At 42.4% G+C, this 24,639-nt stretch overlaps 1 protein-coding gene across 1 annotated transcript; it reads left to right on the plus strand.

Moving 5' to 3' along the window:
- LOC146668341 (myosin-9-like) lies at positions 1-24,423 on the plus strand. Its single transcript, XM_085410240.1, has 43 exons — positions 1-215; positions 3,904-4,094; positions 4,191-4,331; positions 4,444-4,600; positions 4,772-4,799; positions 6,086-6,179; positions 6,594-6,614; positions 7,854-7,946; positions 9,018-9,081; positions 9,481-9,579; positions 9,900-10,043; positions 10,645-10,740; positions 10,862-10,938; positions 11,020-11,214; positions 11,878-12,051; positions 12,257-12,430; positions 13,177-13,291; positions 13,450-13,640; positions 13,852-13,973; positions 14,780-14,849; positions 14,969-15,129; positions 15,267-15,375; positions 15,736-15,867; positions 16,025-16,231; positions 16,328-16,465; positions 16,597-16,720; positions 16,807-16,978; positions 17,087-17,299; positions 17,526-17,670; positions 17,756-17,962; positions 18,120-18,224; positions 18,487-18,639; positions 18,759-19,007; positions 19,323-19,535; positions 19,636-19,848; positions 20,160-20,321; positions 20,524-20,652; positions 20,921-21,009; positions 21,211-21,334; positions 22,570-22,778; positions 22,859-22,967; positions 23,085-23,257; positions 24,039-24,423. Exons 2-43 carry the CDS (start codon positions 3,909-3,911, stop codon positions 24,142-24,144), a joined length of 5,883 nt encoding a protein of 1,960 aa, XP_085266366.1. The 5' UTR covers positions 1-215; positions 3,904-3,908; the 3' UTR covers positions 24,145-24,423.
- The last annotated feature ends 216 nt before the right edge of the window (positions 24,424-24,639 follow it).

The following is a 24,639-nucleotide window of genomic DNA, read 5'->3' on the forward strand; positions in this document are numbered from 1 at the left end:
TGATCCACGCCTGAGCAGCAGGAGCGCTTGACGGAGCGGACAGCCGGCTGAAGACGCGACGAAGAGGAGCGGAGAGGTGGTGTTCTTGTGGCCCCTCCTGAGCAGCTGCTTGTTTTGTGAAGGTGTCGAGAAGGAGGTGGTGGAGGAGGACTGCTGCAAACACGAACGCAGGAAGGCGACTCATCACTCCTGCAGTGCCTGTAGCTGAAAATCAGGTGTGTCACCTCGTTTCCTGCAGGTAGAGAGATAGAAATGCTGTAGCGAAGACTTCAAAGTAAGAAATTAAGAGATAAGATATGTAATGGCTCACACCTGGGCAGGTTCTCTCGTCAGGTGAAGCGCGTGCTCCATTATCGTCTCATTGACTGCGGAATTATTTCTACAACAATTTAAAGTGACTTTTTTGTATTTGTTGGCTGAGACGCGAGCTTGCAGACGTGTTTGTGTTCTCACACCTGTGAAACCAACAATCAGAGAGCTTTACTTCGACGGGCTTTAAACCTTCACAATAATTCAGAACTTTAGCCTCAAACAGCTGAATAAACTTCATGTGGGTTAAGTTTTATTTTGGTGGCCTGTATGAACTGAGTGGAAGGCTGCATGAAGTGATGACGATGACAATATGGCACAAACACAATTTGAAGTAATTTGAGGTACCGAGACCTCATGTTTGCCTTTTTTACAGAGTTTAATGCAGTTTTTGTCATTGTTGCACAAGATGAGTTGTTTGACTTCCTTCATGTAACAAACTGCACACACCCAGCTGCTATGTCTGTCTGCAGGGCACAAAATTGGAGAGCAGACACCAAAGAGGACAAAGAGCAGTGCAGCAGCACATGAATTTTTTTTTTTTTTTTTTAATTGTATGAAGGGCATATCTTGCAAAAACCGGTTGCTGATCATAATCAATTCTTCCTCTTTTGTAATTAAACTTCACTGTGACCACAAAATCAGCCAAGGTCCTGCAGAAAAAAATGCCATCTCACCCTCAGTGTCAGTCAGCTCTCTGCCTGTTACACAAAGTGAAATGCAAAACATCTTCGGCTTAAAGTTGACTTTTCTGTTTTGACCTGTTTTTCACTCGTCCATCTACATCTTCCAGCCACGATCGTTTCACATATCAAACATCTTGTGACTGCAGTCACATTTTAAACAATTCTCAACAACATCTCCTCCTCAGTCTGTCACCCCACCGGCCTCGTATCACCAGCCAGGCTTCAGACGACAGGACTCGTGTTCTGTGTTAGGTAAGAGCCACAGAAGCCCGGATAAAGCCGGGATTGACTTGCGGCCAAGAACAAAAGAGAGCAGGCGAGTGGAGGAGATGCTGAAAACGTGATGAAGAACACTAGAGAGGTGGATTAAACGGGCCCTTGCAGACAATAGGAGAGCATGTGCTGTGTTTGAGGGTGGATCTGTTTCCAGATGTGGTCAAGCTTCATCCCGACCTCAGCGGAGGTTCACCAGGACACGGCTTACGATAGCTAATGTTTGGATTTTAATTATAAAAGGAACAGAGAATACTGAAGTAGCTCATTTTGTTATTTTGTTCCACCGTGTCAAAATGTGCAAAGGCACTGTGTGCAACTTCCTGAGGAAGTTGGCCTGTTGGTGGCTTCATCAAAAAAGCCGCATGCATGTGAATCTAAAAAGTTTAGAATAAAAGACTTTAGCCGTCATAGCTTAGCTTCACGCACACGACGCTCTGCAGGATTTCAGTCCTGAATTAAAGCAGAGGAAATGTCAGTGTGTTCCTCTTCCTCCCCCACTTATCTTCAAGACTTTGAGCACATAATGAACTTAGGAGAGACACAGATGACACCTTGTCCACTGATCCCTTTTATCCCTCAGTCTAAGCGCACTCGCGCACTCTATCTGTGCCTTTATCTCTGCACAAAAACAAACACACACACCGCTCTGCTGTTTTTTGCATCATCCACCCTCTGATCCAAGAGACGTCGGCTCCTCTGAATGAGTCTCAGCATCGAGGGTGTGCAGGCTGCGCTCATGATGAACGCTCTTACAGCCCAACTTATCATTTCAGGATCATTCGATAAAACCGACCTGCATTTATATCCTTAATCGGTGAAGGATGGTGTTGATGTGTGGAAAACTTTATCTTCTACCTACAGTATCTACACTGAGTCTGATGTTTTGAGTTCTTTCCCGACCTCTCTGCTTGGAGTTCAGTCATTTCTGGCCTGCGTGATGCAGCTGAAACATTGGTTTTCTAATGTTTGATTTTTCTAATATGACTTCAGGAAGGGGAAATGTTCCACTAGCTTAAGTCATCTAAAGGCTTTGAACATCAGGGGTGAGAACTGGTTCCAAATAGTTTGATCTATGAGAAGCTTATCATCTCCTTTTATCAGTGCTGGTTTGTCTCTTTTGTGCAACAAAGTGGAGTTGTTGCACGCTTCAGTCACAGACGTGCCTTTTTCTTGACAGAAAATGAAACGGTTGTTTAGTGGGCATGACTCAAAGCTCTAAGCTGTAAGTAAAAGATTATATGTTCATCTGAACAAACTCTTTTAATGGGGGGGAAAACTGGCTGTCAATAACTTTAATTTGCATTCACCATGTGCAAATTTTCTTGGCAAGGTCACATCCAGTTGATTATTTATTTAGGTTTTTAATGTCTTTCAGGGCATTTCTTTTTCTTTCTGCAGCCCCGAGTACTTCTCCAGGGTGTGGCTGGGGAATAATCACATTTCTCCACCTGTCCAGACTTGCTCTGACATTCCTTTCTACCACTCTGAGTGCAAAAGCGTCCGTCCACAGACCTCCGTCAGGCTTTTTACATATAGGCTCTACACAGAGCAGCATAGCTGCACATTTATCACCTGTGCTGGAACAGAGGGTCACGGATGATGAGCAGGAGTCGGGAATTTGTGGAATTCTGTGTAATGAGTTGGTGAGGAAGGAATGCGGGCCTGATGGGGAACAAAAGATGGACAGGTAGAAAAATAAAAGCAGTCGTAGAACAGAGCACAGCTGAAAAGAGATTAATCATTTTGTCTGACTGCGATGAGCCTCAGGTCAATAATGTGATCCTGACATTAGTATCTGGGTTGATTGGCTGTCCCAGCTCTGGTTTAAAGTTAAAGGTGGTTGCAGGAAAAGAGGCTACATGGTCATAATGACACTGCGGGGAACAGCTGCAGAGCAGATGTCCAAACCTGTGGTGCAGTTCTCATCATCTTCAAAAAGAACACAAACGCACACACATAAGATGAGGTAGCACAGTCCTCAGTATTGGTGGTCTGATCTGAATCATTAATCTGAATATTTTTATTTACTCAGAGTTATCTCATTTGTGTCTTTAATTCAGTTACAACACAAAAGAGACAACAGGAAGGATGACGTGCAACAAAGCTGCCACTGTGAACACACTGCGTTCAGTGTCGTAAGCCTGCCTTTATGTAGAAATCTTTCAATGAATCAAACGTGCACAGTCACTTCGATGGTCTTAAATCTTGCACAACAATAAATGGAGTTTTTTGTACAGGCTGTGTAGATGACTTGGACTCATGAGTCATCTGCATTTTAAATTGTATTTTTGCCTCGACTGTGGTTTTGAGGTTGGTAAACTCTGCAGAGTCTCTGGGAGCTTGTGATTCGAGACTCAAGAGTTTGTTCGCTGTACCTGCAAGAAATTCTGTCAAAATAATCCAGCGCATCATATCTCTAGCCCTTAATCTCACAGAAACGGCTGCTGTAAAGTAATGTGCGTACCCCTCTGTAAGGAGGTATTTTTAATTCTCACAGAAAGTTATTTTTTTAATTTATTTTTTGCCCCAATAATTTCAGTGCTCTTGTCTGTAAAATGTGAAAGATCAGACTGTCACAGTGTTTTGATATTTGTTAAAATCCTCTTGTTCTGTTTGTTTTGTTTTTTAAAAGCTACCATGACTGATGCAGACAAGTTCCTGTATGGGGACCGCAGTGCGCTGACCGACCCTCTGGCTCAGGCCGACTGGGCCACCAAGAAGCTGGTGTGGGTCCCCAGTGAGAAGATGGGTTTTGAGGCCGGCTCCATCAAAGAGGAGAAGGGAGACGAGTGCATGGTGGAGCTGACGGACTCTGGCAAGAAGGTGAAACTGAAGAATCAACAAGCCTGTGTTGCAGTGTGTACTTTTTACTGTCCCAGCCTTGTTCAGCAAGCCTGACTCTGCTTCTGTTAATCTCAGGTGAAATTCAACAAGGATGACATTCAGAAGATGAACCCACCCAAATTCAACAAGGTGGAGGACATGGCGGAGCTCACCTGCCTGAACGAGGCCTCTGTGCTGCACAACCTCAAGGAGAGATACTACTCCGGGCTCATCTATGTGAGTGGGCAGGGATCTGTTTTTGTTGCATTTTAATGTCGCCGATCTTCCTGAAATCGATGTTGCTGCTGCTCCTCGTCGACTGATTGGTCTCGTGTTGTCTCTCGCGCAGACGTACTCCGGCCTTTTCTGCGTTGTGATCAACCCGTACAAACACCTGCCCATCTACAGCGAGGAGATCGTGAACATGTACAAGGGCAAGAAGAGGCACGAGATGCCCCCTCACATCTACGCCATCACAGACACGGCCTACAGGAGCATGATGCAGGGTAAGGCAGCTGTAAAATTAGTTTTAAACGCGTCCATACTCCATCAGGTCAATGATGTACCGTACAAAGATGTAATTAGAAATTTATTGGCATGCTTAAGGAAAAAATGTTTAAAATGTCACACACTTCACCTTAGTTTCTGATCTGGAGTCTCATCTTTCTCTTTTACAGATCGTGAAGATCAGTCCATCCTCTGCACGCAAGTCTTTCTCTTTTTTTGTTCATTTTTTTTTATGTTTTTGCAAAAACAAATTACAATCATTGCATCATCCCCCCCCCCCCCTTGTTTGCGCTACTTTTCTTTTTCTTTTTTTTCTTCCTTGTAGCGGAAAGTTTGACATCATGCATTATATCCAGTGCCTAATATTTAGTCTAGGAGTTTCATTTTCAGAGCAAAACTTTAAGCTTTTTTTTTTTTTCTTTTTTTTTTTTTTAAATTTGATGTCTCAGTTTTTAGAAGTGTGTCCTCCTTCATGCTAACACTGTAGTAAAGCTTAAGGAGGTCTTCCATTAGACACTTGACTAAATTATTTGATTGTTCTAGACTCCAAAGGCCATAAAAACACTGTCATTACCTCAGTTGATGGTGCACCTGTCAAGACTTCGTGAAATAAAACAAAGCACATGACACACAGAAGCAGAGCGTGGAAAAGTCCACCCCACAGTCACTGGGGTTTGTGGGCATTAGTTTATTCACAGCTGTCTTAAAGTCTGAAGCAAACACCACCACACCGGGTTTGGTATCTGTATGAGGTGTGTAGTGGTATGTCATGTTGGAGTCTTCATCAATGTGATGCTGACAAGACAAAGAACACTGCATGTTCAGATGTAACTTTGCAACAGATGTTATTTTCTCCTGGCAGACCTTCCAAACAGCCGTATTTGTTCAGTCTTTTTCTAACTATACTGTTGTGAACTTTAATATTTCAAGTGGTGCGCGGTCTGACTTTGGAGTGGCTCTCCTGGGAAGATTGTCAGTTTTGAATGCTTTGTTTGGAAATGACCGTATAACCCCACGCTGACAGGCAGCAGCATCTGATTCTCTAAAATCGCTGCTGATGTCTTTCCTCGTCGTCACCACAATGACTCGTATCTGAATGCGTCAGACCTGCAAACCCTCGAAACTTCTGCTTTTACAGAGGCGATCAACACTCGCTGATGATCGGTCAATAAAGTGCATTTAAATAGCGGCACCTGGCTGCTACTTACAATCTTAATTCCTGTACAAGCAGCAAAGGTGTGCTTTAGTTTTTCACACACTGCTTCTGCATTTTGGCTTAGTTTTTATTAAATAAATGTCTTATGCCTTAAGGTTATGCTGATATAAATCCATAGACTTCCATCATATATCACTTTAACCTCAAACTGCATCAGTATTTACTTAAATTTCTGCAAATTGATATTTTTCTGTCTTGTTGTTGCTTTTACGTCAGTTATCAGTTCTAAATTAATCATAATGCATGTGTGTAAATCTCTCTGCTGCAGTGGGGAGTCAGGAGCAGGAAAAACAGAAAACACCAAGAAAGTCATTCAGTATCTTGCTCATGTCGCCTCATCCTTCAAGTCCAAAAAAGACCAGGTTAGTAAATCATCGTCGCTTCCTTTTGCACAAACGTTGAATTACCTGGTCCTCCCTCCCCTCTTCTGACATCAAGTATCAGTAGATTTCCTTGTTAGTCCATCTGTTTAACGTGATTTACTCGAGGAAGCTGTGTGCGACCGCATTCCTATTTCAGGCCTCGACGTGCCCGCCTCACCTCTGCGGCGGCTCCAGCTGAAGCAGAACGCAGATGTGTTTGTGCACGTGTGTGTTCATGTACTACTCATGTTAAATGTAGGTTATTCAGCAGGACCGGACACGAGCTGCTTAATTAATCATTTCTTGAGTCACCAGGTGACAGCAGGTTTCCTCTGCAGTCATGTAATACTTGCACTGAAGATGGCATCAAATATGTTCAACTTTCTTTTCTTTTTTTTTCTACTTTTTCTCCAGGGCTCTGCTGTGTTGTCACATGTGAGTTCATTTATGACCTCCATAAATGTCCACTTAAGTTTTCTCTACTAACCAATTTTGTTTTCTTCACATTGAAGAAAATGCATTCAAGATTACACAAAACTAACCATTATAATGGCTTCAAAGGAGCAGCTTGGGGAAATGTGCTTTCTGGCTGAGGAAAGACCATTTGTATCTTCATTAAGATCAAGCAGTTAGCTTTGGAAAAAGACTTAAAGCATGTGGAAACTGCAAACCCACAAAACATGTTATTTCATCTTAGTTTCAGCTGTATAACAACACAATTTTACCAAGCAGGAATGCACAAAACTTCCCATTTAAAAACAGCACTTTCCATATTTTGTATTTATAGTTGGCTGTGTACAGGGTGTAAAATGATAAGATTAAGATTAGTAACTTCCAATCGAGGCCACTCTGATGGTTTCAACTGAATATTATTTTACAAATTTGAGTTTTATTGATTACATTTTTAATTAACCAGATGTTTATGATCAACAACTCAGCAATTTGTTCCAAAAACTTAAAGCAAATTTTAAAAAACCTAATCCACAAAGGCCAATAACTTTTTCTTTTCGCTCCTTCCAGTGCTGCACTTTCTCACTGATTCTCGTTATATTTGGGTTCAGTTTTTGCCTAATGATAAAGACGGCTACACTGCAAAAATAAAAATTTCATTCACATTAAAGAATCTGTTGTGGTTTGAGGAAATAAAGGGAAACGAGACAAACATTTCCCACTCCACCCAGCAGCAGTTTTTTTTTTTTTTTTTTTTTTTTTTTTTTTTTTTTTTTTAAAAACTCTCTCTCTGTTTGCTCAGTTGCTGCGATTTGTCATTGTTGTGTGACTGTATACAGATTGTTGGAATCTACCTGCATTTCCTTTTGGGGTTTTTGACTAACCTGCATGTGTGCTGCTTGTGATCCCTTGTTTGTGCATGCATGGACAGAAAATCTTACAGGGATTTTGTGCTTGAGCGGGCTTGCTGTGCAGTGGGAATGTGTGCTGGAATGTGCAGGAGTGTGTGTAATAATGCCTTTTCCTGAGGGTGTTGTTTTAATTGTGCAGACACAATTGTTTATAATAAAGTAAATAAGTTGCTGCACACTTGTTTTCTACTCGCTAGCCACAGAGCTGCAGGAAAAGTGGTCTAAACTTGCGCTTGCTTAACCAGCGTCCATCTGAGTGTCACATTAAACCACTAAATCCAACTGTGTTGTGGCTCCGACTTCTCTCTGTCAGGGGGAACTGGAGAAGCAGCTGCTGCAAGCAAACCCGATCCTGGAGGCCTTTGGCAACGCAAAGACTGTAAAGAATGACAACTCCTCAAGATTTGTAAGAGCTGCTCTTTTTCTATTTTCTTTAAATTTTCAAAACAAGCTTTGAAAAGGGTTCAAACAGCAAAAGCTACCAACTTTTTCTGCCTAGCATGTGTGACGCAACAACACTTGACACTTAGGATGAATGCAAAAGTGCTTGAAATGAAGGCATCTGGACTTCTGTCTGTAGTTCTTAAAGATGTTTCTCCTCTGATCCAGGAGGTCTTTTCAGTTTTTAAAAACTGATGGAGAGTCACAGATAATTAACGCAAGTTAGATACCAAGTCCTGAGAGTTGCCGATCCACCCACCCTGTAAACATTCAAGTCATTAAGGGTCACATGAGCCAAGGTGTGAGTGGGGAAGAGATTTCAAGACTCCGTCGTAGATCTGAGAGCTGCTGTTCAGTGATGCTCATTCACAGTGGACCTAGATGGCCTCATTCACTCCTTTGAAACAGTGTAATGTGTGAACGTCGTTCATTTCAAGCACTTAAACTACTGCAACCCGGATGACCGGGAAATCGGTAGACACAACCAGGGTTTTTAAATCTTTTCAGTCATAAACTCAGGACACATTTTGGGAGAATCACATTGACATTTAAGAGTCACGTTTTTTTTTTTTTGTTTTTTTTTTTTAAATGTGGTGCACATCAGTTTTTTTTTTTTTTAAAGTTTTATTGTCACATGGGCAGTAAAGACACTTATTTCTGTCCGATAAAATTATTCCCTCCAAAACACCAAATCCCCAAATAAACATGCATAACCAAAACAAATAATTAAAAAAAACCCTCCAATAGTGTAGTTTTCTTTTTGTTTTGTTTTTTGTAGTTGTATTTCTTAAATAGTACTTACAATAGAAATATCAACTTTGAAAGAATCTGAGCTACAAAAGGTTATCTACATGTTTATACAACTACCAGGAAATGGTCCACCTTGGATCTCACACTGGTGAAAGATGCTGCCTGAGTAGAAGTTCCTGCTGTTTGGTCCAAATGTGTTGATTATTTTCAGACAAAGTCTATAAAAGTTTGGTGAAAATTGACTTAATGTCTTTTTGTGGTGGATTTATAAAAAAATCTTTTTCAGGGAAAATTCATCAGGATCAACTTTGATGTCAATGGTTACATCGTTGGAGCCAACATTGAAACTTGTATCCTTTTAAAACTTGATTTCTTCTGGCCTAATCTGAAAAAAAGAGCTAATGTTCCCGTGAACTCTTACACCTCTTTCCCAGGGGCGGCATTGACGGTGAGCCAAGCGGGGCACTGACCACCCTCACAAATGTAAAAATTCTGGAGGCGTCTCTGCTCTTTGCCAAACCTTGCACCTGTTAAGTTCTGATTTATGCATCATTAAAAGTAGTCTGGACATTTGGCCTTCCTGTAAGAAAAGGACTGAAGTTCAGATAAAGTGATGAATAAAATCTGAGGGCTTCAAAGGTGCCAAACAGATTAAATTAATCACTTTACCATGAACTGTTTTTTTTCTTATAGATGACGCTGTGCTGCTGCTCTTCCTTTTGATGTTTTGTCCTTGATTGAATTGTCAGATCTTTTGGAGAAGTCTCGAGCTGTGAGACAAGCTAAAGACGAGAGGGGCTTCCACATCTTCTACTACATGCTGACGGGAGCCGGGGAGAAGCTGCGCTGTGAGCACTGAAACCCTTTTCTCTGAATGTAATGAGAGGCTGCACAGAGCCAAGTCACTGTGCCAGCCCTGCCAGCTGCATGTGCTTTAAATTTTTAATCACTGCAATCTATGAAGAACTCATAGTAATGCATCAGAAATGGCCGACTTGGGCCGCGATGATGGAGCTTCACTTTTTCTTCACTCCGTCGTTACAGCCACTGCGACTGCAGAGCTCTGTTTGCGGTTGAGCCAATGCAAGGCCCAAATCTTCAGCTTTACAGAAATAAAATGAAGAGTACTTGGTGAATAAATCTGTCTCTCCTTCCCGTTATTATCCAGCGGAGTTGTGTTTGGAGGATTACAGCAAGTACCGTTTCCTGTCCAACGGACATGTGACCATTCCTGGACAGCAGGACAAAGACCTGTACGCCGAAACCATGGAGGCCTTTAACATCATGAGCATCCCAGATGAAGAAATAACTGGTACTTATAATTTTGTTTATTTTAACTATCGGTTAGTCTGCAAGTTAATTTTGTGACTAATTGATTTTAATAATGCTTTTTAAGGTTTTCCACACACGTCTTACCTGGTGGTGGTGTTGTGGGTTTTTTTGTTTTGTTTCTCAAATCTCACATTTTTAGGCATTTATTTTAAATTCCAAAGAAATGCTATTTTATGTTTAAATAAGATGGGTGACAAGTTCAAGAAAAGACTTTAATGCATGTGATTTGGTGTGACATCACCATGATGCTGTTGCACAAACTTGGGAAAGGCTAGAAAAGCTTTGGGAAGTTGGGTTAAGTCGTGTATAGAGTAGACATACTACTTATACAACTCAAGGTTAATTTTAGTCTGAACAACCTTACACCGTGGACTCCTACACCATTCAGTTGTTGCGGGCTGGGTCGACCTGATGTGTCTCGGGAGGTGGACGTCAGGTTATGTGTAAGGTTACAGCGCAGGGTTTAAAAATTGCGTTCTAGTTATGCCTTTGATTTCCCAGATAAGTCCGAATATCTTTTGGGTGTTTTTAATTTGCGAGGTGACCAGACATGCTGACATTGACTTTTGTTTCTTGGTCAGGCCTGTTGAAGCTGGTGTCTGCCGTGCTGCAGTTGGGGAACATGACTTTCAAAAAGGAGCGCAACTCTGACCAGGCCTCCTTGCCCGATGACACCGGTATACGCATTTACACACACCATCATCGTCTTGTCCTCTATGCGTGCCTTCAGCTGCATGCCATTTCATTCACGCATCAACCTTTGCATGCTCCAATATGATACCCATGTTTCACCCCCAGCTGCTCAGAAAGTGTGCCACCTACTCGGCATCAATGTGACTGACTTCACACGAGCCATCTTGTCTCCGAGAATCAAGGTCTGAAAATCTGTGATTGTTGTCGTGTCATGTCATTTTAGGAACACATTTCATCCACATGTGTCCTGTTCCTTTCTCCAGGTTGGTAGGGACTATGTGCAGAAGGCCCAGACTCAGGAGCAGGCCGAGTTTGCAGTCGAGGCTCTGGCCAAAGCCTCCTACGAGAGGATGTTCCGCTGGCTGGTCATGAGAATCAATAAGGCCTTGGATAAGACCAAGAGGCAGGGAGCCTCTTTCATTGGTATCTTGGATATCGCTGGGTTTGAGATCTTTGAGGTACATTTAGACTTAAATATTGTCTGTTTGATTTTGCATCCTGCAGAGAGAGGAGAGGGAAAGTTCAATCAAAATAATACAAGCACATGAGTTTAAATACCAGGGATCCACCAGCCGAAACAAGGGACAATCAACTTCTGTAACATGATAGCAGTGAGAGTGAAAGGGAAGGTTTACAAGTTGAAGATGCTCAGATTTTCATCGGGGGTGAGCAGAACAGTCAAGATTACAAATGAGTTCGTCAGAGAGGGAGAGCCCAGGCTGAGTGGTTTGGACACAGAGATGAGGGATGGTGAATATACTGGACAAAAGGATGTTAAAGATGGAGCAGCCAGGTAGGAGAAAAGGAGGAGGACCACACAAAAGCTTCATGGATGTAGGGAGGGACATGCAGAGGGTTGGGAGTAGGAGAGGATCTGCAGTGGTGAGCCTTAAAGGGAGCAGCCGAAAGATTTAACTTGTGTATATACTTCTATACTACACCAGGTTTAGCAATTCAAACTGTGTAACCTCATGATTTTTCAGCATAAATATTATAAATGTAAATTATTTAAAAAATAATCAGTTTATTTCTACAAGGGAAAAATGTTTTATTTTCCATTTACTGAAACGACTCTGTCCTTTGTGGGGGTTTTTTTCTTTTTTTCCTTTTTCCCCCTGCAGCTGAACTCGTTTGAGCAGCTCTGCATCAACTACACCAACGAGAAGCTGCAGCAGCTCTTCAACCACACCATGTTCATCCTGGAGCAGGAGGAGTACCAGAGGGAGGGCATCGAGTGGAGCTTCATAGACTTTGGCCTCGACCTGCAGCCCTGCATCGACCTCATTGAAAAACCTGTATGTTAGCTTATAGTTGTCATTCCTCCTCCGGCAGTAACTGTCTTAACCTGGAGCGACGCCTCTGATTAATTACGTGTGTTCTGCAGAAATTTCCGCTTACGTTCTTCACAGCAAACAGTTGTGCAATAATTGTGGCATGGAAACCAAACTTCATGATTAAGTGGATTCCTCTGAGGTGTGTGTGTGTGTGTGTGTGTTACAGGCCAGTCCTCCTGGTATCCTGGCCCTGCTGGATGAAGAGTGCTGGTTCCCCAAAGCCACTGACAAGTCGTTTGTGGAGAAGGTGTCTCAGGAGCAGGGCTCACACCCAAAGTTCCAGAAACCCAAAAAACTCAAGGATGATGCAGATTTCTGCATCATTCACTATGCTGGAAAGGTCAGATGTGAAATCATTTTAATTTAGTCTTAATTAGTATTAATTTTAATAAATAAATGATACACAACAACATTTTTAGTAGTAGTAACTGAAATCTTATAAATTCTGTTCCTGAACCTGTAAATAAGCCTTGAAATCACTGTTGCTGTATTATCTCACAAGTATACAAACTACTTTGGGAGTGATGTATTATAAGTTTACTTTGTCCATGTATTTCTGGCTCCTTACTACTTTGCTATTCTTAAATGATGAGTGTAATTTTCAGATACTCTAACGCTGTATTTGAGTCAGATGACGGTCACTTTGATGTTTCTTCCAGTTTTTGAAAGGGAGTTTTTCCTTCCCACCGTCGCAGAGTGTTTTCTCGTAGATCATCTGATTATTTGGCTTTTTTTTTTTTTTTTTTTTTTCCCCTGTTGCAACACAAAGCACCTTTAGGCAACTGTAACTTGGGGATTTATAAATAAAACGGAAAAATATTAAGGTCACAACTTGAGTAATGTACTTTCTACGTGCCACTAGATGGCAGCAAAATGACAGCCCACACAGCATTCATCCATCAGTGTATTTTCTGAACCGCTTATCCAGTTCAGGGTCGTGGAATACAAAAACACGTTTACCAGGTGCATGATTTATTCATTGCAGCAAAGCATCAGGTTCTATATAAAATGGGGCATTTGAAGCACAAACTTAAAAATAAGGCCGAGGTTGCTGATCATCCTGTGTTTTACATCCGTCTCCTGCAGGTGGACTACAAGGCAAACGCATGGCTGATGAAGAACATGGATCCTCTGAATGAGTGTGTGGCCACTTTGCTCAACCAGTCTACAGACAAGTTTACCTCTGACTTGTGGAGAGATGGTAGGTCATGTGACTGACTTTATCTGTGTATCCAAGAGGCCCAGTTCTTTGAGTGTGAGGCATAAAAATTTAGATTCACTAGTGTCAGCACCATTAAGAGCCAAGTCACACAATGATCAACACAGCTGAACTCAGTTGTGCTCTGTGCATCTTAACAGTGGATCGTATCGTCGGCCTGGATAAGGTGGCAGGAATGTCGGACTCTGCGCAGGGTGCGTTCAAAACTCGAAAGGGTATGTTCCGCACCGTGGGTCAGCTTTACAAGGAGCAGCTGACTAACCTCATGACCACCCTTAGAAACACCAACCCCAATTTTGTCCGCTGCATCATCCCGAACCACGAGAAGAAGGTACTGAATAAACAAACTGATGCCACACTCGATGAATTTCTCAGCACTGCAGGTGCAGATAGACTGTTGCATCAGTCACGTGTCGTGATTAAAACTGATCATGTGCATCTGCCAACTTGAGCCTGTTTATCTGAACCGTGAAACTGACAGCATTTCTAGGATTAATAGACGGAACACATGAATCCATCTTTTCAATCGTTTCTTCCTCCAGGCTGGGAAACTGGAAGCTCACCTGGTTCTGGACCAGCTCAGGTGTAACGGAGTCTTGGAGGGGATTCGGATCTGCAGACAGGGCTTCCCCAACCGCATCGTCTTCCAGGAGTTCAGACAGAGGTAGGTTTTTTGTTTGTTTTTTTTGTTTTTTACAAAAAAAACAAACCCAAAACAGCAGATTGTGGTTTTTTTTTTTTTTTTTTTTCTGTCATCTTTTTTTAATTTTTTTTTTTTTATACATTTATATAAGAGGTTTAGGCTCATTTTTTCCCACTGCTAAATAAACTCTCCCATGAGGGCATTTCATACAAGAATGATGGGCTGTTATTTAAATTGTATTCATTCTTTAAATGCTGTAAATGTTGATATCCTAATTAAACCACCTCAGTGTCTAAGTAGAACAACAGCAGTCCGAATGCTAAATAATCTCCAAATTATTTTCTCATTAACTTGAGGCAACAACTTGATTTTTATTTATTTAATGTGCAATTGGGGAAAATATCTCCCCTTTAGGAAATGGTTATATTAATTTATCTTGCAGTGCAAAAACTAAAAATGTAAACTAGAGCAAACCACACATCTGGTCAAATCTACATACAAATCCTTATTCTTAGTTTTCTTGCAAATAAACAAACTGAACCAGTCTCACAACATACGTAGGTCACAAACTTGAAAATAAATGATCTACATTCGATTTTAATCAGAAGTGTTCAGGATGTCCCATTTAGTTCTGCACACTCAACACGTCAAGTACACAACACTTTGTTGTGTACACTTTATTTTGGGGGGGGTTTCCAAACAGGAAAGGACAGAAAAAACAGCCTATTTGTTCCATTACATGGATTTGATTTTACAGATTAGTTTTGACCCTGAAAGTGTCAGCCTTTTTATCTGCTAATTGATTTAATGGTGATCTTCTCTCCCAGGTATGAAATCCTCACTCCTACCGCTATTCCAAAGGGATTTATGGACGGCAAGCAAGCCTGTGTGCTCATGGTAAGAACAACACAATCAATAGATCAGCTGTAGAAGCTTTCAATTTATCATAAGAGCAAGAGGACTCATCACAAGTCTTGTTTTGTTTCACTGAAACACTTCCCTGTTCTGCTTGTCAGATCAAAGCCCTGGAGCTCGACTCAAACCTGTTCCGCATCGGTCAGAGCAAAGTGTTCTTCAGGGCTGGAGTCCTGGCCCACCTGGAGGAGGAGAGGGACATAAAGATCACTGATGTGATCATCAGCTTCCAGGCCTGGTGCAGAGGATATGTGGCCCGCAAGTATGAGACATCAGCTATTTTATTTTATTTCAGCTAGCACCTTTGCACATGGGCAACATTGGAGCATGCTGTGATTTCTTACTCAGTTCTCATAATCTGGTCTGCAGGGTAATCTTTATTTGTTATTCTAATTATAGAGCGTTCACCAAGAGGCAGCAGCAGCTGACAGCCATGAGGGTTATCCAGCGAAACTGTGCCGCCTATCTCAAACTAAGGAACTGGCAGTGGTGGAGACTTTTCACCAAGGTAACAGACGAATATTGGGTTTTGTTTTTTTTGTTTTTTTTTTGTTTTGTTTTTTCATGGGTGGGGTTAGAGATATGACTTGGGACAAACGTAAGCAGACCAGATTGATTGGTTTCAAGGCCACTCCTTGTGTGACAAATGACATTAATTATTTTAGAAAACTTAAAGTTTAATTAATTAAATTAGTTAATTAGTTTTAAGAGTTTACCTGAACTTGCCAAACTGTCTCCAATCAGGTTTTGTTATTTTAGTGTTGGTATGTTCACTCTTTTTGCTTTCAGTTTCTCTTGAGTGCCATTTAACCACTTTTTTTTTTTTTTTTTTTTTTTTTTTTTTTTTTTCCCTTCTCCCCTCCTCCAGGTGAAGCCTCTGCTGCAGGTGAGTCGGCAGGAGGAGGAGATGCTGGCCAAGGAAGAGGAGCTGATTAAGGTGAAGGAGAAACAAGAGAAGGCTGAGGAGCTGATCAAAGAATATGAGGCCAAGCAGCAACAGGTAAGAATCACATATTAACCTTTTTGATCAGTTAAATTTTCTCTTGTGTGAATGTGACAAAGTTTAAACTGAGAACATAAAAAAAATTCATAACACACATGTCACAATGAGAAGTCTTCTGAAGCTTGGAGATTTAACCTTTGTTCTCCTCTGGTAGCTGAATGCAGAGAAATCGGCTCTTCAAGAGCAGCTTCAGGCTGAGACGGACCTCTGTGCCGAGGCTGAGGAGGTGCGATCCCGTCTGACCATCAAGAAGCAGGAGCTGGAGGAAATCCTCCACGACATGGAGTCTCGCCTGGAGGAAGAGGAGGAGAGGGTCGTTCAGATGCAAAATGAGAGAAAAAAGATGCAGCAGAACATCACGGTCTGTAACGTCCTGGCGACGGGCTTTAAGAGAAATCAAAATGTTCTTTTGGAAAGGTTATTAATATCATTTATTTGTATTTATTGGTTCATACAGGAGCTTGAACAGCAGCTGGATGAGGAGGAAGCAGCCAGGCAGAAGCTCCAGATGGAGAAAGTGACTACAGATGCCAAGCTGAAGAAACTCGAGGAGGGCATGATGGTGCTGGATGACCAGAACAACAAGCTTAACAAGGTGTTGTACATCATGCTAACATCCCCATACTGATGATTTCACAATACAAAGAATATTTCTTTAACCCTGAAATATTCCAGCAGAATAACAACAATTTAAATGTTCATATGTTTTATACATTTTTACCTCAGGAGAAAAAACTGCTGGAGGAGAGGGTTTCCGAGTTCACCACAAACCTTGCTGAGGAGGAAGAGAAGTCCAAAAGCTTGCAGAAACTCAAGAATAAACATGAAGCCATGATCACAGATTTGGAGGGCAAGTGTTTATCATTGAGGTTGTTTTTGAATCTACTGTGAGTCGATTGCAGTTTTTCCTACTTTATTTTTTTCTTCTTAATGCAGAACGTCTGAGAAAAGAGGAGAAGGTGCGCCAGGAGTTGGAGAAGAACCGACGTAAACTTGAGGGAGACTCGACTGAGCTCCATGACCAGATTGCAGACCTGCAGGCCCAGATTGCTGAACTCAGAGCTCAGCTGGCCAAAAAAGAGGAGGAACTCCTGGCTGCACTTGCTAGGTTAGTCCAATACTTACTTCATTTAGGGTAGGGTTAGGGTAACCCTACCCCTAACTAACAAAAGGAAGACTGGCTTTGTTTTATTAACTCTTTCTGCCTAACCGCCAGGATTGAGGAAGAATCTGCAGCCAAGAACACGGCCCAGAAGAAGATAAGAGAGCTTGAGGCCCAGATCTCAGAGCTCCAGGAGGACCTGGAGATGGAGAGGCAGGCACGGTCCAAGTCTGAGAAACAACGGCGAGACCTCGGAGAGGAGCTGGAGGCACTCAAGACTGAGCTGGAGGACACTTTGGATACCACTGCAGCACAGCAGGAGCTGAGGTGACAGTCAGGCTTGCATAGATGTGACCCAACAATTTATTGGAAAATGAGATGACCGATTCCTTTCAAGTTCTGGACCTTAAGTCTGTTTATGTTTACTTGAACAATACAAGTCTGTATGTTAGGAGATTCAAGACTAAGATAGCCCTTCATCAGTTACTGAATGTAAACGAACTGTTTGAGATTTGTGCTCCTGGTCATTTATTTCCTCCTCCTGTCCATGCAGGAGCAAGCGTGAAAGTGAGGTTGCCCAGCTGAAGAAGACACTCGAGGATGAGGCCAAGGCTCATGAGCAGCAGATGGCCGATATGAGGCAAAAACACAGTCAGGCATTCGATGAGCTCAACGAACAGCTGGAGCAGGCCAAAAAGGTTATTTAAAAACTGGTCAGAAGATGGTGTCAGCAGTCATCTTAAAAAAAATAAAAAATAAAAATGATGTTTGTTGCTCCTGCAGAACAAAGCATCAGTGGAGAAAACAAAGCATGCCCTGGAGAGCGAGTTGAATGAGCTGCAGATCGAGCTGAAGACTCTGACTCAAGGTAAGGGGGACTCGGAAAACCGTCGCAAGAAGGCCGAAACCCAGGTTCAAGAACTGCAGGTCAAACATGGAGAAAGTGAGCGCCAGCGGAAGGAGCTCGCCGACAAGATAACAAAGATGCAGGTATGACTAGTCATCTGGCAGGGGTGATTTAAGGGGTAGAAGGTTGATTTAACTGCTTGTACAGGGGGAAGGATGTAGCTGCAAGTGAATTGTTATTTAATGGACTTTTTTTTTTTTTTTTTTTTTTTTTTTTTCCTCCTCCTTTCATCATATCTAGTCAGAGTTGGACAATGCAAACAGCCTTTTGAGTGCAGCAGAGGGCAAGAACATCAAATCCAGCAAGGACCTTTCTTCAGTGGAGTCTCAGCTGCAGGATGCACAGGTGAAAATGCCAAAATTCATTATTACTTCTAATGAAAAGGGTTTATTTTTTTTAGTTTATATGCTATAAAACTTGGCTACACATATTATATTCAAGGACAGAAAATGCAGAAATAATAATTTCATGTTACTTTTTTGTATAAAGAAAAAGATTTTTAATAAAAGTAATTCAGGGTGGACATCACTGGTCGAAGTCCTGAGCAAACCAGTAATAAGTTATTGTACTTTTTGGATTATATTGTTCTATTTCCTTCACTGAACAGGAGCTGCTTCAAGAGGAGACTCGTCAGAAGCTCTCCCTCTCCACACGCCTGAGGCAGCTGGAGGAGGAGCAGAACAGCCTGCGGGAGATGCTGGAGGAGGGGGAGGAAAACAAGAAGAACGTGGAGAAGCAGGTTTCCACTCTGCAGACCCAGGTCGGTCCACAATGCAATACAACACAGCAGCCAATAGAGATCTTCTCCTCTGCTGTAACCTTGATTCAGTTACCACAGATCAAGAACGTCTACAAATGTTTCTTTTTCCCCTGCCTCAGTTGGCGGACATGAAGAAGAAGCTGGAACACGAGGCCTCGTCGTTCGAGGGGGCCGAGGAGAACCGCAAGAAAATCCAGCGGGAGTTGGAGAGCATGACACTGCAGCTGGAGGAAAAGACGGCAGCATATGACAAACTGGACAAGACAAAAACCCGTTTACAGCAGGAGCTGGATGACCTCATGGTGGACCAGGACCATCTGAGGCAGATCGTGTCCAACCTGGAGAAAAAGCAGAAAAAGTTTGATCAGGTATCAAAGGGCCATAAGAGCAGACTGTTTCCTACTGTCCTAGTGAGATGTGATTAGTGGTTATATTTCTTTCTTTAATATGCATATAAAGTCGGATTGTTGTTGTGTATGAAGGATTGTTTGCTCAACACAGTAACGGAGAAAGTAAAGAACCGAGACGTTGACAAAAAGTCATGTACCTCTCACACAATCGATTTTAAAATATTACGGGTGTGGTAGAGTAACCTGATTTCTCAGCCACTTGAGTTGAAGAAGAAAGTGGATCTTTTGCTTCACAAATGAAGCATTTTATTTCTGCTGTTCTTCTCCTGTTAGATGCTGGCAGAGGAAAAAAGTATTTCTACTCGGTACGCTGAGGAACGCGACAAGGCTGAGGCTGAAGCCAGAGAGAAGGAGACACGAGCACTGAATCTGGCTCGTGAGCTGGAGACCATGACGACCCTGAAGGACGAGTTGGACCGAACCAACAAACAGTTCAAAGCTGAGATGGAAGACTTGGTCTCGTCCAAAGACGACGTCGGCAAGAATGTAAGACTGTGCCGGCGTCCTTTACTTGTCCCAGCAGAAGTTGGTCATGAGCAACACTTTACTCAAAATCTGTTTATCAATGCAAACTGCTCACCTTCAGGTTCATGACCTGGAGAAATCCAAGCGTGCCATGGAGCAGCAGCTGGAGGAGATGAAAATCCAGCTGGAGGAGCTCGAGGATGAGCTGCAGCTCACAGAAGATGCCAAGCTACGTCTGGAGGTCAACCTGCAGGCCATGAAGACCCAGTTTGAGCGAGACCTGCAGGCCAGAGACGAGCAGGGAGAAGAGAGGAGGAAGCAGCTTGTTAAACAGGTTCCACAGAGAATTTACAAACATATTATGGCAAGCAGAGGAATCTTTACAAGAAAGCACCACACAGGGATTGAGCTCGCTGTTTGACCCCCAAGCTGGTAGGGGGAGCTCCTTATTAAACACTTGCTTGTGCTACACAAAACAGCTTAACCGAACTCACTTATGGTACTGCATCTAAACAGCAGCACATGTCCCAAGGCATGATGGGAGAACTCTCTTAGCTCCCCCAACACGTCACAAAATAATTACTTTCCAGATATATAATATTTGGCTGTGCCATGATTTCTTTCTTACCCGTTTTAACCTCGAAGGTGCGAGAGATGGAGGTTGAGCTGGAGGATGAGCGCAGGCAGCGCGCTCTAGCCCTCTCATCTAAGAAGAAACTGGAGACGGACCTGGCCGACCTCGAAGCCCAGATCGATGCTGCCAACAAGGGACGCGATGACGCCCTCAAACAGCTGAAAAAACTCCAGGTAAAATATGCAAGCATGCATCCATAAACACAACACAGAATGTAATACAGAGACTTGTCACTCTAAAATTAGACTATTATACACTTACAGATGCCATAAAACCAATTACCACCCATTGTCATAGTTTTTAATTTTTTGTAAAATGAGCTGACAGCCTGTATTTAAAGGTTCACCTTAAATACATTTCATGTCCACACTCCAGGCCCAAATGAAAGATATAATGAGAGAGCTGGATGAGCTTCGTTTGTCTAGAGATGAAGCTGTCAATGAAGCCAAAGAGAGTGAGAAGAAGCTCAAGACCTTGGAGGCGTCTATGCTGCACTCCCAGGAGGTATGGAGATGAAATGGCGATTACAGAGTGATGTAACTGTGTGAGAAAATTAGCCAACATAACTGATATTTAAGAGCTAGACGCTTCTTGCAAAGCTTCCTCAGTGATGACTTTATGTATCCCAGTCTGCTTTTCTGGAGTCAGAACTCTAGAATGGGTCTTCATTTAATGCAAATGATGACTCTGAGAACATTTTCAATGTGTTGCAATCTTACTGTTTACATGTAACTCTGTAGTATGTTTCACTTGTGCCTAATATTTCCTCCAGGAACTGTCCGCTGCAGAAAAACTCAAGAGACAGGCTCAGACCGAGAGGGATGAGCTCCAGGATGAGCTGAACGGCAACAACACCAAGATGTATGAATGAAATACTGGCGCGTGTGTGTGTGTGTGTGTGTGTGTGTGTGTGTGTGTGTGATCACGAATGGTCAAATTAAATATGGAAACTCAGATTTCAGGAATAACTTTGAATCTTACTTATGCCTGCACAGGCTACAAGTTTCTCTCGGGACACTATCACATTAAGCGTCACCTTCTCTCTTCCTCATTTGTTTGCAGTTCTCAGCTGACTGATGAGAAGCGAAGGCTGGAGGCTCGTATAGCCGAGCTCGAAGGGGAACTCGAGGAGGAACAGCTCAACACTGAAATGGTCAATGATCGCCTGAGGAGAAGCACACAGCAGGTAGACACCTGTTGATTGTTAACATCTTATTTTATAAGTAGGGCAAATATTTAATGTTAAGTGTTTCTAATGGTCATCAGTTATCACAGAAATAAAGTGAACACTTTAGTTGAGTAGGTTTAAGAATACATAAAACCGGTTTAAAAAAAAAAAAAGGGGGGGGTTGCCTTTCATGAGTCTGCCACAATATCAATCATCAGAATACTTTATTAATCCCGAAGAAAATTATGTGGGTTACAGTTGCTCCAAGATGGTAACAGTGACAGACTAAACTATTTAAACAATTCAATATGTTAAGAACAGCACTAATATATACAAATCACTTAATTATAAACATCAAGAATTTACAGAGGTGATTATAAATAAATATCAAGAATATTAGAGGCAGAATGTATGACATTTGACTCTAACCTGTGAACTTTGTCATTTGCTACTTTACTGTAGAGTGTGTGCCAAAAGGGTGTAACTATTGCAGTGTGTTAGATGGAGGAGTCTTACAGGGAGATGGCTACAGGCAGGAATGATTTCCTGTGTCGTTCAGTGGGGCTTTTTGTAATCTCAGTCTCTCGCTGAACGTGCTCCTGTGATTAGCCAGCGCGTCATAGAGTGGGTGGGAGGTATTCAGCATTGTCTTATCTTGGACAACATCCGCCTCTCAGACACCACCCCGAGGGAGTCCAGCTCCATCCCTATAATATTACTGGCCTTTTTGGTCACTTTATTGAGTCTGTTGGCATCTGTGACCCTCAACCTGCTCCCCCAGCATGCAACAGCATTGACCACAGCTGACTCGTAAAAAATCCGGAGCATTTCCAACAGATGTTGAAGGACCTCAGCCGCCCCAAAAAATAAAGATGCTGGCCTTTCCTGTAAAGTGCAGTGGTGTTTTTAACCCAGTCCAGTTTATTGTCTGTATACTCAAAGGTACTTTTAGTTCTCCACAATGTCCACAGACTGAGACCCAACATGAACAGTTTATGAAAGACTCCACAACATTCACGAAACTCCAGCGTTTACCTCAACATTTTAAAACCTGCCTAACCTGGTTGGTAATTTTGCAGTTGTTGTGAAAAGTTGGTTGTTATGCAAGTTTATTCATCTGTAAAGTGTTTAGAAAAACTGAGTTTGAATTGTTGAATTGCATCTAACTTTAACTATGAAGGCACTGGATTGGTTACAGAATATGGCATGTGGTTATCAGCAGTACGGTAACTCTCCTGTGTGTCTGACACAAGGTCGATCAGCTGACCTCAGACGTGAGCACAGAGCGCAGCAACTCCCAGCAGCTGGAGGGCGCTCGCTCACAGCTGGATCGCCAGAACAAGGAGCTGAAACTGAAGCTGCAGGAGCTTGAAGGAACCATCAAGTCCAAGTACAAGTTCACCATCACCAGCCTAGAGGCCAAGATTGCCCAGTTGGAAGAACAGCTCGACACAGAGTCAAAGTGAGGGGCGATGAAATGGACCGTTTGTTTTATATACTGCATTGGCTTTCCTACTGCAACATATCTCTCGTTTACTGCAGGGAGCGTCAGCAGGCCTCCAGGCTGACGAGACGCACAGAGAAGAAGCTGAAAGAGGTGCTGGTACAGATTGAAGACGAGAGGCGCAACATGGATCAGTACAAAGATCAGGTTAACCCAATCACGCTTTACTTGTAATTTCAAAGTTATTCAAGGACTAAGACATCCTGATATTTAAGCCTGATTCCTTGCTAATGTGCTTGTTCCCACACTGACTGTTCTCCGCAGGCTGAAAAGGCAAATAGCCGAATGCGTCAGCTGAAACGTCAGCTAGAGGAATCGGAGGAGGAGTTGACAAGAGCCAATGCCTACCGCAGGAAGCTGCAGAGGGAGCTGGATGATGCAACTGAGTCAGCAGACTCGATGAACCGTGAGGTCTCCTCTCTGAAGAGCAAGCTTAGGTAGTGGCATTTGTCGGGGAACTCATGTTTTTTGTTTTGTTTTGGTTTTTTTACATGAAAATTCTTTTGTTTCCAAAAAGGAAATTTGTTTTATATTCCATGTTGCCGACAGTACAGACATTATAATGACCACGTGCATTCAAAGCACAAAATCTACATTGATTGTAGGCATGGCTGCTGCACTAACTCGATGTCCACCATCCTGTAGGCTGCTATTAAGAACCTTGAAACTTTAAACTTGCAATATGCAGAGTGTCAGAACAAGTCCAGGATATGAGATGTGTAAAACAAAATTCTCCTGGACTGTTTAAAACAAATGGTTAGTAATGACAGTGTGTTCGGGTTAACAGCTGAGCAGCGCTCGCCCCATTGAGGCGACATTTGACGACCTTGCTGAACACTTAATGATGAGTTTTGACGCCTCAGTATAGATTAGTAAAAAGGCCCATTAGAATAGTTTCCTAGGTTTTACAAGGGTAGCTGAATAGGCAGAGACCACCCTCACTAACTTCTGATGCAAACCCAGTTGTGTTCTGCAAGTCCTGAAATATGACACAGACCGCTCAGTTCTTTAAGGGGTAAAGAATTAAAAGCCGTCAAAAGCAGCTGAATTTACAGAATGTCATTTAAAGGAAGCCTGCTACGTTATGCATTATGGGAAAGTGTACAATTGAGGATTTTCTTAAAGCTTGAGGCAATCAGGACTAAAGTACAAAGTGAAGGATGCCCAAAATCCAAAAGTGCTACACTTGTGTTTTAATGGTTTTTCCTTTTTCTTAAGGCGTGGAGACGTGTCTCACACTCTGCGACATAACCTGAATCGTATTGGGGACAGCGACGATGATAGCGGACTCCCGAGTGAATCATCTGAACGTGCAGCTGAGTGAAAAGCAGGACGAGAAGCCAGGAGGGAAATTCGGACCACAAAAATAATGCATATAAATGTAACCTTGCATCCCCTCCCTCCCCTCATCCTGCTTTAAGTGTAATGCATTTCTATTTGGCCAAATCTTACTCATGTCAGCAAATGTTTTCTATGAAAGCTTTACATAAACTTTCTTAGTATATTTTTCTACTTAACGTGTATGTCATGACACATATCACTGTTTAAACAAACCTTCCAGTTTATCTGAGATGGAGGTTGATGTGTTGATTTAAATGGGGGGGGGGGGAGAAAAAAACGTTGTCACTTTGTGCTAGTTTTGGACACTCTGGGAGTTTTTGTGCTTCACACTGTGCTGGTGTCAGTATAACGTTGGTACTGTATGCCCTTCCTCACGCTGTTAATACCTCAGCCAGATTGCACAATCCCAACTCAAACACGACTGAAATGTTCAGATCTTTAAGTGGAATGCAGTAATATAGGTGGTTAGCCCCCACGC

The sequence above is a fragment of the Rhamphochromis longiceps genome, linkage group LG6 (assembly GCF_057381845.1).
Source record: "Rhamphochromis longiceps isolate RC_006_pf linkage group LG6, R_longiceps_female_GT1.1, whole genome shotgun sequence".
NCBI classification, from domain to species: domain Eukaryota; kingdom Metazoa; phylum Chordata; class Actinopteri; order Cichliformes; family Cichlidae; genus Rhamphochromis; species Rhamphochromis longiceps.

Coding starts and splice junctions, on each gene's coding strand:
- LOC146668341 (XM_085410240.1), top strand. CDS start 3,909: ATGACTGATGCAGACAAGTTCCTGTATGGGGACCGCAGTGCGCTGACC. Junction 12,052..12,256: donor TCGACCTCATTGAAAAACCT/GTATGTTAGCTT, acceptor TGTGTGTTACAG/GCCAGTCCTCCTGGTATCCT. Junction 13,974..14,779: donor TTCCAGGAGTTCAGACAGAG/GTAGGTTTTTTG, acceptor CTTCTCTCCCAG/GTATGAAATCCTCACTCCTA.